We start from the raw sequence: 13837 nt of genomic DNA on the forward strand, positions 1-13837 counted from the left end.
AGGGTAAAGAGAGGATAGATGGACCACATTTTGAAAATATTTTGATAGAAACTTTATTACAATATTTATGACATATATATTTATAAAAACATAAAAAGTAATGCTTGTTCGGCATAATACCGAAAGAAACATCAAAAATATTTATAAATAAAAAAATATATTTCATAAATTACAAAGGCTTACACTGAACCGACACCCCTCTAGGTGCGGGGATAGACGGACCGTACATGCTAGGATAGATGGACCACCTCGTTATGACTTTTTCTTTGTAACGTTTAGGCCACATGCTTGACATATTGATTCAAAGTTTGAACAATTTTCATGTAACCATCGCCGGCATATAACGCATTTAATCCAGTCTTCTGTTTTTTTAGTTTTTCTGTAGTCTTCCCCGCAACCAACGCACTCATTTTCGTAATCATCTATATTCTCGGCTTCTTCAGAGTCAGAGTCGTCTAATTTAGGCTCTTCGTCTGAATCGGAGGAAGAAATTGTATGCTTCTTATTTTTTTCATCTTTTTTGTTTTTTCTTGGAGAATTTGTTTTATTTTTCGTTGGGTACTTTGTTTTATTTTTCTTTGGATACTTTGTTTTCTTTTTAATTGGACACTTTTTTTCTTGCAGTTATCAGATGATAATACTCCAGTTATTTGACGTCACACCTTTTTTACGGCTAGGGTTACTTCTGGAACAGGAGAAATTTTATCTAAAATTTGACCAGGTGTCAGATCAGTAGTAGTGACATTCTTTGGTGGAGTCTTTTCTAGTAAATCTTGTAACCCAGACGGACCAGGTTGTGGTGATAAAGGCCTTTCAATATTTTCTAAATTTGGCTTCTCAATAGTTTTTAAGTTTGTGCCAGGTGGGCCACCTGATTCTTAGTCTGTAACGAGAAATGCGTGTTCCGGAATTATGTGTGGATTAAAGGGCATTATACCCGTGGCACGAAAACTTGATAAAGCATTTTGTACTGTTGCGGATTTGCCCCAGCTCTCACCCAATAATTTTCCAAAATTCAGGCGGCTTAATTTTCGGTCTTTGTGATTTTTACAAAATACCTGCAAGCTTCATAATAATGCCCTTTAAGAGATTTGAAAAACATCTATCTAAAGGTTGTAAAACATGAGTGGTATGAGGTGGTAAACAAAAAAGTATGATGTTATGCTCTTCTGCAAATTGAAGTGTTTCAAGATTTGAAGGGTGCGAAGAAGGACCGTCTAGTACTAATAGCACTGTTCCATTAGGCTTTTTAGGCAAAAAATGATTTTTTAGCCAATCTAAGAAGATTTCAGAATTAACGTAAGCTGATTTTTCACTCATTTTTATTCGTGAACCAGGTGGCAGACCATCGTTCCATTCCTCTTTTTTATTTTTGCCTTTCATAATACAATAGGGAGGTAAATATCCACCCTCAGCATTAATGCAAGCAAGGACAGATATTGTTTCGCCTTTTTCTCCTGGACTAATACTTGGAACGCACTTAGATCCCTTTTGGGCAAGGACTTGACCAGCTCGGGTGTTCAATTGAAGTCCAGTCTCATCACAATTAAAAACATTACCTGGTTTGTCAAAAAGTAAATTTTCAGTTAACACTCTTTCTAAGTTCTCAAAATAGGCCTGCACTACAGGCCTAGACATTCCCATGGCTCTGGCAATGGAAACATTTTCAGCTTTTCGCACAAAAATATCGGGCCATCTTCTCAAGAACAAATCTAACCATTTTTGACCAGCTTTGCCTAAAATTAAACATAAACTTACTTAACAAATTTCTATTAAAACATTTCTAGTCATTATTCACAAACCTTCACGGGCACTAAATTTGTTTTCGATTCCCATTTGCTCTGCCAGGTGGTAAGACATTTCCCTTACTTCTTGTCGCGTTGGACAGAAACCATTTTTTGAAGTTTCTTAATATGATTGGCAAGTTTAGCTTTAGCATTTGCGCCTAGGGCTGAGTCCGGTCCTGGTCTATTTAATTTTTGTGAATTGTTCAATTTTAGTCTTCTCTTTAGGGTAGTCTTAGGTATTGAAAAATGTTTGGCTGCTTGGTTTACACCCATATTACCTTCTTTTACTGCATTTATTGCTGATTGCAAATTATTTGAGGACCATAATCCTCTTGGAGGTACATTATCTTTACGTTTATATATATTAGGCATTGCCTAAAAGAAAAAAAAATATTTTAAAAACATGGTCCATCTATCCTTCCTATGGCTGGACCATCTCTCCTTTTTTGGGAGGAGAGACGGACCACTTAAAAAGTCCCGTTTGCATGCATTCCACTGTGTAATTTTTAGGTTAGGTGATAAGAGGAAGTAGATTTTGCTTAATATATTACAAAACTACAACATTCTACTTACGATATTATAAGACACTTCTATCACAAATATTTACACAAAATTTATCAAACTATTAGATTTGAAAACATTAGTTATTTCACATTTTACAAGACGACACGAATCATAGACACCTTACTCTAGACAGACAGGTAATAAATAGCGAGAACACACGTGGCTATCCTCGGGGTTGCCATATCAACCACAATACACGTAGTGGTCCGTCACTCCTCGTGGTCCATCTCTCCTCCTTTTACCCTAACATATATAAACTACTGAACTCGCTAGTAATGTCAAACGAAAATGTTTAAATAATATTAAAAAATAATTGCAGCGAAATCATGGCAATCTAGGATGTGTATATGAAAAGGCTGTATTAAATTATTTTCTAAAGAAGGCTATATAACTTCCAAACTATTAGAGATAAAAAAAAACGTTTTTGTACAAAATTATTTGTAATTTTAAGAACTTTTTATTTCTACAAAAAAGTACAATTTAAAAAAAATTAAAACAAGTTTTTAAATTTTTGGGGAATTGTAAAAAATGTTCCTTGGTAAGAATCAAAACATTCTATATAGCCAAGCCGGGTTGTGCCCATACAAAATTTTTCTCCCCACCGTATTGGTTTTCCCCTTATAAACTGTTTGGAGCCATGTCTCCCATAATAGGGAATCCTCAATTGGTGCAAATTCCATAAATGTTTTATTTAGAGCGTCAATAAATGGTCTAATTTTTGCAAACTTATCGTTTGGACTAAGTATATTATTGTCACAACAATGAATGTTTTGCATTACATATTTAAATCGGCCCCTGGATATTGCATTTCTAACCAACTCATTCTTGATATCACTTGAATTTTCCCAATACATAAAATATGTTTTCGTAGCAATTGATTGTAACCTTTTAGAATAAGAATCCCCCAAAAACACCAAATTTCGGATTCCCGAATATCTCCCACACGGTTATTTTGCGAGACATATGTATTGCTATAACGACACAGTTCGGAAATAAGATTCTTGTTAAAAAATAAACTAAATAATTGGACAGGATTCATATTATTTTGAGCTGTAAGAGATTCATTCCAGCGGCTGGTAGGCTCTGACAAGTCTTGCTGTAGGGTCCAGTTAAAAGTTTTAAGTTTTTTTTAGCGGAACAAAATGAGAAAGAGGAACATTGTCTTCTTCATCTGATGACTCTTCCAAGGTAGGTGAGTCTTCAAAATGCAGTTCAGCTTCCACCCTCAACTGACTTCCCGGCAGATTGTCAATGTTAACGTGGTCTTCGTCCCCTGAATCCTCGTCAGTAATTGAACTATTGGCGTTATCAGGGGAAAATATAGTAATCGTATTTGGGAAAGCTTGTTCAGAAGAAATTTTGTCTATTTCTGCCATTAGCTCATGTAATTTAAGAGGGGACGATCTCTATAAAAAAAATTATAAAAAATAACGATTTTTTTTAAATATTACAGAAATCCCCCCCCCTCTTTTTACACTAATTTTATTTAAAATTGGTTGTAGACAAAAATATTTGTAAACACAAAAACCGTTAAACGACATAATATTTATTTTTTACAAGCAAGTACTTTAAATTTCGATTTTTTTTTTATTTCTTAATACAAAATAATCATTGGTATCCTTCTGAATCCTACATAGGTACATATTATCTATAAAATCAGTGTTATTCCAAATTATCACTTTGTAAGGCTTGAACAAAAGCTTGAGAAACAATGTCAGAGGAAGCTTCTGTGTGAGATGAATGTGGAGTGGTCCATGGTGATGATGTTGATAAGGGCGAATAGAGCGACTGGTTTTCATTGTAGTCAATATTCGTAAATTCTGTGTTATGTGAGACGATTGATTGCTGGTTCCGTATTTCCATTTTTACTTTGAAAACGCTCGCTTTTGTCTGGGTGACAAGATTTGGTCGGAATTTTCTCACCGTGCGTCGCTGCCATTGTTTTGAAAAATAAGTCAATGTCATCATCATTTTTGAGTCCTGGACGTGCCATGAGATTTTCGATGCACCTTTTAAAATGTCACCTGTCCTGCTGCCTCTCTGTCAAATATTTCTGCAGAGAAAACACTTTCTTTCCTTGTTTTAGAAAGGGGTCGAGATACGGCAGTCTGATCTTTGACTATCTGCGGATGGTGTGGAAGTTCCAATTTATGTGAACTGATATGATCCTTGGCTAGATGAATGCGGGGACGTTCGTTCAGGTTGATCCTCCTCATGGTATTTTTCTAGGTAGTTAATGTCTATTCCCTCATGTAAAGTTGATGCTTCAGTGTCGGATGGGCTCAAAACGTTAGTAAAACTTTTGCTCTCGTTTGCTATAGTATCCAAAAACTGCAACCATTTCCAGTATATAGCTCTTTTCTTCTTAGCAGCTTTTCCTGTAGTACCTTTTTCTTCTTTTCTTTCCCTTTTGTAGTGATCCCTCATAGTTTTCTAACGCTTTTTAGACTCGCTTCCTGTAACAAAGAGATGTCTGTCTCGAGAACTGAAGATTAAAAAAAAATCGCTGACACGTAAAAACGAATCGAGGGGGACATCTTTTTAAGCAAAAATACCCCCTGCCCCCATAAGCTACCCCCTTAAAAATCTTAAAAGCAAAGATGTATCGAGCGATAGCTTATTTGATAGGTCAGTTTAATCCCTTTACCTTTTTTTAATTAGTCTTTTTCAAGAGTTTTTAGAGCTATCACACGATATCTCTTTCAATATCAATAATTTGTAGTTCTGTTTAAAAGCTTAAATTTTATTGATAAGGTTTTGAGATACTCATATATACCGTTGTAAAGCAAGTAAATATAAGAAAAAATCATAAAATGTACTACTATACTGTGCTATAGGGGGAAATAAGGCCGCTGTATCTCAAATTTAGAGCATAGCATACATAGTACATAGTTTCATTCTTATTTAACTATCAATTAATTTATATTATTATTAATGTTTATTAAAATTATTCTAGACAATATTTTTTTTAGGTTTCTGGCTACAGGGGAATCGTACAGATCACTGGCATTTGGTTATCGCATATCCCCCTCAGCTATAAGCATGATTGTGCCCAAGGTGTTGGCTGCACTGCAGGACAAGCTAATGCCACTTTTTTACCTTCTCCCGATAAAATAGACTGAAAATAGAAAGCCGAGGAGTTTTGGAAATGTTGGAGTTTTCCCAACTGTATAGCTGCAATTGTAGGGAAGCATGTAAGAATTGTGGCACATTGAAAATCCGGAAGTCTTTACATCAACTATAAAGGATATTTTTCTGTGGTGCTTCTTGCAATGGTCGAAGCAAATTGCAAGTTTCTTATTATTGATGTGGGATCATATGGAAAGGAAGGTGATGCAGGAATTTTCAGGAAGTCAAAAATGGGAACGTAACCTAACATTCTGATATCTTGCTGCCTCACGTAATAGTTGGCGACAAAGCTTTTAGTTTAAGTAAACATATGATGAAGCCATACTCTAAGACTCTAAGGCACAAATGTTGCAAGATGCAGACAAACGAATATTTAACTATTATCTCAGCAAAGCTAGAAGAACGTCCGAAAATGCTTTTGGCATTATGAACGCAATTTTCAGAAGTTTTTTCACTCCTATACATTTAAAACCTGGAACTATTGACTTAGTTATCATTGTCTACTGTTGTTTACACAACATGTTAAGTTCCATGTTCAAGAATTCTTTGAAATCAGAAAGATTCCCAAACTTGGAGGATTTTCCAACCCAAAACCTAATTAATCTTGCAGGCGCTGGTAGTTTCGCCCAATCCGAAGGATTTCAAGTGAGAAGACGTTTGACTGACTATTTTAGTACGAGCCAAGCTGCCAATAAATAGTGTTAATAGGCTTGATATTATTGATGTATTCCTAAATCAAACATAACTTTCACAATAATTAAACTACTCTCATCATGGCCTACTTAAACATACCTTAAAGTACTTTTAAAAGGACGACGCCATTTTTGAAAAAAATGTAAATAATTGCCATTGGTCCCCTCATACGTAAATATTTATGCAAAAAGCTCTAAAGATAAATGTAATATGGAGCATTCTACAAAAAAATTAAAAATTATAGGTTTTACTTACCCCCACTTTGCCATGTTAAGGTTTTACAAATCACTATTTATATTGCTTTGGAAGAATATATTATGTTTTTTTTATTAGTACTACATTAAGTTTTACAAAATATAATTATAATTGGCACTTATGAATAATACTGTTGAATTAAAGTGAGATCAAAAACACAAAAACACAAAATGTAACACATCAATTAGAATAGAGCGAACAGCCTCACTTAAGACATCTCTATTATTATTAATTACAACAGTATTATTGTGGTTCTCTTCATATTCAAATGTTGAATTATCTGTTTGTGTTCTTTCAGGTCTGGACTAAATAAATTATTATTATCGTAGTTGTCTTCATCATCAAATCTTGATTCTTCAAACTGCCTTCTTCCAGTATCTAATGTATTGTGACTCAGAGAGGGCGGCTGATATGCCTTCAGCCTTTGCTTAATTAAATAAGATCTGTGGATTGTAGAGCTACACATCTTCAGGCAATTTTTTTAACTGACATGCTATAGTTTTGTCCAAAACAATCAAAATCATTATTTTGAGGAGGATCTTGGTTTAAACTTTAGGATATTGCTTTTAAGTCTTTTATTGCTTGATCACTAGCAGTTTCTTTAGTTGGTTTATACCTTTTTGGAGCATTTGCACGCTTTGTTGTTGGAGTGCGTAGTTCATTGTTAGGGGGTGATACCACACTTACTCGTAGTGCTCGTACTTGCCTGACTTCTTGTATCGTCAGGTACACGAGATATTTGCAATTAAAATTTTTGTTTTTTTTAGGTGCCAAATACTGAAGCACAATGGAATGAAATTATACAAGGTTTTTCAACGAGGTGGAATATATATATATTGCTATATTATATATATATATATATATATATATATATATATATATATATATATATATATATATATATATATATATATATATATATATATATATATATATATATATATATATATATATATATATATATATATATATATATATATATTTATATATATATATATATATATATATATATATATATATATATATATATATATATATATATATATATATATATATATATATATATATATATATATATAAAAGTATAAATTGGTATAAAAAACAGAGACAAGAATACCAAAAATAACTCAAGGATCGACTTTGTAAGTTGTTTCTTTAAATTGTAGAATCGTGCTTTTTCTTTCTTCGAAGGACCACCTTTCCGTACCTTTTTAAAGAAAGGACGAGAGTAAATAACAAAACACTTCGTTGAACTATTAATCCATAGTGATGATGCTATATTTCTTGAACATTTCGTTACATTTAACACTTAACTGGTCCGGTAATAGATGATATGTATCATAAACGGTCCGGCCGCGGCGCCGCACAATGGAACGAGTCCATGTTAAATGTTGGACATGGGGCTAAAATTTTTTTTGGGAAAATGGAAAACTCAATATGGTAGTTTCAAAAATAAATGTCAGGCCTCTCTTAAAAACTGATTTTTAGAAAACAAAAATGTATTTTGTCGTTTTTACAAAGGTTTAAAATGAACCGTTTTCAAAAGGCTAATTCATTTGAAAATATTACCACAATTTGATTTTTTTATTGCCCAAGCTGCGGTAGGTTTTTTAAAAAATATTATTTTTTTAATTTAACTCGTTCTTTGTTAATGAAAATTTTGTGCATACATCTCATCAATCACCCACTATATATTTTTGAATTAAAAAGTTTTGAATTTTTATTATAGATCTAATCATCAAGAAATGTGAAGTAAGTGTCGCAAGGTACCATAAAAAGAATAGCTGCATATAGTAGACCATAATACCCTTATTATAAACGTATATAAAAAAGTTGCCCCAATTTGCCGTTTTTTGAAAAAAACAAATTTTGAACTATACGATGTATAGTATTTTCCAGGGACCTTTTAAGTAATTTACATAGGTTGAACAAGTCTGGCTTTAAAAATATACTCTTATTCCGATATTATTATTATCCTTCTTAACATTTATGTATAAATCGTATATTAGTAGATTATATCCAAATCATTCACCCCCCGCCCCTCCTTTTAGGATACATCTACGGCTTTTATTATTATAAGTACAACTATTAAAAAAATAATTCTCAAATATGACTTACATAATGAGAAATTAGTGTTCTATCACTATACTATAGTTATTTTCCTAACAAATGTGTAAAGTGATACTCTACGCACGCCTTATTTGATATTTACCCTGACATTAAGAAATAATGCTAGTCGTTCAAATAATTTTCAAATATGCAGTAATTTAATATGGTTATCACTTGGCTGAAATATTCAAAAACGAAAGGAAAAACATGCTAAACCATTATTTTTTAACAATATTTTGTCCAGAAAACATTAACTTTATCTAAAACTGCGTTTATTAAAATACAATAACTATGCAATTTTCAAAGGCGCATTTTTGTTGAGCACCCTATATAATAAATTATTAATCTATTAAAAATATTTTTTTTCTAATAAAACTCAAAGTTCCTCCTGTCCAAAAAAGCTGAAAACGAAAAAAATTGATAATAATGAAACAAAGTTATGGGCTAAATTGGTTTTGGTAAAACAGGCTATATTTTTGGGGCGCCCTATATATGGTTTAAGTTATGTAAGACAACAATTTTTTGTTATAATTTAAGACGTCCCTCTTTACATATTATTACAGTATATATAAATAATTTTAAGTTTTCCAGATTGAAAGTATCAAGTAAAAAACCTCATGTCCAACCGCTTCCATAAGCTCGTTCCACTGTGCGCCGGCGAAGTCGGTCGATGCCTTCTAAAAAGTTAAAAAAACACACAAAAATAACAATTTTTTATTTCATTATATATTATATTATATATTATTAAACCGATCTAGACAAAAATGGGTTCAATTAATATAAACTTTAAGAGAATATAGTACAAAATGAAATAATTAAACAATTTGAAAAAAAAACAATATAGTTTTTTACTAAGTTCTAAAAAATAAAATCAAATTACTAACAGTCATTACAACATAGAAATAAGTTTTTAATACTATATATAAAAAAATTAATTATAAAACTGGAGTTAAAGAAAAAGTTTTTAGTCACAGCATGAGGCAAAGTTCATTGTTTCCCGGAAAATGTTTTACAAAATGGATTCGTACATTCTAGATATTAAAAAAATAATTAACTAGGACATAACATTGTCTTTAACTACGATAAGAACTCTAGGATAAGAATATCTCCGTAGGTGTGTTCTGGTTTTACAGGAATTGTATTCTACCAATTGTAAAGTATATTTCTCGTGGAATATTTAACATTGTCAAACGCATTTATCTGACAGATTGGCATATTGTCAATGTTACAGTCCTCATCATGTCATTTTAATAGAGTTTCTTCATAACTAGAGTCTCCTAAACGCACTCTTCGAAGGCCGGCTATATTTTACAAAAGTTTGTCACACACAAAATCTGACACAAACGGTCCGGCCGACGTCGTCTGAGGGACTACGGCTTAACCCTGAACTGGTATACACTTTTTTTATAACGTTACCACAAATTACCTATAACAGATGCGAAAGAACACCGAATTACGCGTTCAGGTTTCTGTGACCTTCAGAAAGAGTTCATAGACAATCCGCATCAATGTATAGTTTGGGTTATTATTAGTTTGGGTGAAAATAATCTGCACCAATATGTTATCGAGGCATACAAAAAGGTCCACAGACTTCGAGACATACGAAAAATCAAGTCCATTTAGCGTGTGTCGCAATTTTCACACCTTAAAAAATTAGTTTTTATAGCTATAGCAACTGCAGCGACTATGAAAAAAGCTGTGTGATTTTCATAGAAAATAAGGGCACCTGTAATTCATTTGAAAATGTTATAAATCGCTAAAAGAGGTTTCAAATCTCTTGGATTTCTATTAATATTAAATAATTTTTATTAAAAATTGAACTAAAATTGTTAGTATCATTAAAAACAATTCAAATTCAAAAATTTTATCAGTCAAATTCCCTCATTTAAGGTGAATATTAAAGTAAATATAAATACAGCTCATTCTAAGCTCTACTTATCTTTAAGAAAAATTTAAATCATCGTTGCAATTGGGCCTTAATACCATTTCGAATGAACCATAGTATTAATAATGTACATTATAATAATAATAAATTTTATATCATAGTGTGTATTAAAACTACTAAAACACTTTTAAATTGGTATTATATTAACAACTTTTGTTTTTTAATCCAAAAAAAACTTACCAATTTTCTCAATCAAAATATTTGTGGTCCTGAAAAGGACCTTCGTTTTCCCATGTTCGTCAAGGTAGGTAATGGGTAAACGGTAAAAAAACAGGATAATGAAATTTAAAAAATTACAAAAATTGTTCAAAAGTGCCTCCCTCTTGCATTAAACAATAACCCAAACGATCATAAAATCCCCTCCTCACATTGGATAACATATCAGGGGTGACAGTGTCAAAGGCATTAAATATTTTCTGCCTTAACTGCTCCAAGTTTTGAATTTCTTCATGGCCGTAAATTTTAGATTTTATGTACCCCCATAAAAAGAAATCATTCACCGAGAAGTCAGGTGAAATTAAACGTCAGTCTAAACAAAACTGTCATTTTTGAAAACTTGTCAAAATTTGGACACACGCTAAATGGACTTGATTTTCCTATGTCTCGAAGTCTGTGGACTTTTCTGTATAATCTCACAGTAATTTAATAGATTGCTCGTCATATTATATCAGCTCGTAGGAGATTAGGAAAAAAAAAGATATTTATAGTATAAAAAATTAATTTATTTAACAAAATTTAATTAAAGATGTGACAAAATAGTTACATTTCTATTGGTTCTATCGGACTTTTTTCGACTATATAAATCTTTATTTTTTGTAAACTTTAATGCATAAAATATTTTCAATCTAATAAATAATTTAATGATGTAAATAAGAGGAAATTTCTCACATGGGTGGTCAAATTCTATAGTTTTCATTATATCAAACAGCCTCTGAACGTTTTCTTCAGTGCAAAACTCATCAAAATTTAATTTAAATAATTTTTCCAGCCTGTAAATAAAATGAACAAATTTTTCCACTTTCATGATCAAAGGCTTTTAAATGGGTAAATAATTTCGAGTTATCCAGAGATTCGGATTTTTTTGCAAATTTTAGACAAATATCACATTGATGTATTTGAACACCCTTTTTAATGATGTAGTCAAACATAATTAAAGGCATTTTGAGTTGAAAACATTTCTCAGAGGCTGTTTGATATAATGAAAACTATAAAATTTGACCACCCATGTGAGAAATTTCCTCTTATTTACATCATTAAATGATTAATTAGATTGAAAATATTTGATGTATTAAAGTTTACAAATAAAGATTTATATAGTCGAAAAAAGTCCGATAGAACCAATAGAAAGGTAACTATTTTGTAACATTTTTAATTAAATTTTGTTAAATAAATTAATTTTTTATACTATAAATATCTTTTTTTTCCTTATAAATAAACACATTTGCATCCCATTTTAAATAAGATATACAAATTACCAAAACTTAGAAATAACAGTTCAAAAGTTCAACAAAAATCCTACACGCGTTTTTAAAAAGAAACATATAACCACGCACTATGTCATTCCAGCAAGCGAATACGACACAGCATAGGTTTCCGGACTAAACGACTGGTGTATTTACACCACTCAATAGGCGTGTCGGGTGTGCCGAGCGGTTTCCGATGCAGTCGCTTTCTTTCGCATCTGTTATAGGTAATTTGTGACGTTACTGGTATCGGGGTTGTAGGTGGCCACAATTTAAACGTGATATAAGAAGGAAAAAAAGCCGATGATCTGTTTGGGGAGAAGTAAGCTAATTTATTAACATATAAAAACAGTTCTAATACCGTAAAAAATAATAGTATTTTCTTAAAATAATAAAAAATATAAACATTAATGAAATACAAGAAAATAAACAAAATTTTCATAGGCTTTCGCAAAACTGGCCCCAAAACTGAAAAGGACATATTCATTCTTTCAAAATGGCTTATTATCGTTTCTTTAGTCTTCATCAGACCACCTGTAATAAAGAAAAACCTAATTAGAATGTCGGTAAAAAAATGAAGCGACGTTCTCTCTTACATTTCCAATGCTGTGGTGCAGGCGTTACAGACAAACCTCTGTTCAGCGTGTTGCTTGCAGATGTGTTTTCTACATTTTGAACACCTCATTGGAGTCTTTCTATCCTTGGATCGAGGGCACAGAAAGCATCTCATTCTTCTTGGATGAGGAGGCTGCAAATCAGTGGCGTCGGGTTGACCTTGTTCTGCTATCCCAAGAACTTTTCTTATCATGCTTTTCATTTCCCTGGATATATTCAATGAAAGCCGTTCTTGTAGGTGTTCTTGTATCAGAGCCTTTCCCAGTAATATGTTAAATTTTTTTCGGGTCATCTTGTGTTCCAAATTCGCAGCTATATACAGTATACGGGAGTTTACTGTCGAGATATTTATCATGGCAAAAAAAATTGTTAGAGGCCACCTGCGACTTCTTCTGCTACAAGAATATCTTGCACACTTTTGATCTAAACTGTCTACACCTGATTTTGTAGAGTTGTAAAATTAATTTATTTCTGGTTTATTGGACTCCTTATTGACAACATCACTATGGTGCATTGAAGACAATAGTATTACACTCTTGTTTTTTGGAACAAAGGAAACCAGTGTCCTGTCGCCAGTAAAACCAAATATTGAGCACAAAGTGCGAATTTTGTTGGGCTGGAACTGTGAGGGAATGTCTCTTTTATTTTTTTTCATAGTTCCCACGTATGTTAGACCTCTCGACTTAAGTTCAGTCACTAATTCGTTTGAGGTAAACCAATTATCTCCCGTAATATTCCTATTCGTGTTTTTAATTGGTGATCAAGATCTAATACATCTAAAGTTGGGATGGATAATTTCTTTAGGTTTCTTCTTAGAACATTCTTGCCAGTTTAAATAAACGCATTGATAAGGTAATGAGTTCTAGCGTTTTTTAAACACTACCACTGCGAACGGCAGCTTTTCATCGGTAGAGCAGTCGTGGCTACTGTATTTCACTGGAGAAAAACTAACTAACAATAATAAATCAAAAATATAAATCTTGGTTTGGAAAAACAGTTTATGCAGCAGCCGCCATTTTTTTTCGTACAGTTTTTTGCAAGCCGCCATGTTTTTCGTACTGTTTTTGCACTGTGAATACTATGATATTGCAAGTATTATTGAAACAAAGCAAAAAGGACGTTAATTACCACAAGAAAAAACTGAAAATAACCGGTTATTTGAAGTTAAACTACCGGTTATTCATAAGGTCATAAGTGTCAAAACCTCAGTGGGTTTAAAAATGGTTAAAAATCGCATAAAATAAAAATAACTTTCAATTTCAATAAACTGAATTATT

At 32.2% G+C, this 13837-nt stretch overlaps 1 protein-coding gene across 1 annotated transcript; it reads right to left on the bottom strand.

Moving 5' to 3' along the window:
* Positions 1-656: 656 nt before the first annotated feature.
* LOC115887610 lies at positions 657-1860 on the bottom strand. Its single transcript, XM_030907076.1, has 3 exons — positions 1803-1860; positions 1059-1736; positions 657-871 (listed from the first exon to the last, which is right to left on the bottom strand). Exons 1-3 carry the CDS (start codon positions 1858-1860, stop codon positions 657-659), a joined length of 951 nt encoding a protein of 316 aa, XP_030762936.1.
* Between the last annotated feature and the right edge of the window lie 11977 nt (positions 1861-13837).

The sequence above is a fragment of the Sitophilus oryzae genome, unplaced genomic scaffold (genome assembly GCF_002938485.1).
Source record: "Sitophilus oryzae breed Bouriz unplaced genomic scaffold, Soryzae_2.0 scaffold_578_pilon_pilon, whole genome shotgun sequence".
Lineage (NCBI taxonomy): Eukaryota > Metazoa > Arthropoda > Insecta > Coleoptera > Curculionidae > Sitophilus > Sitophilus oryzae.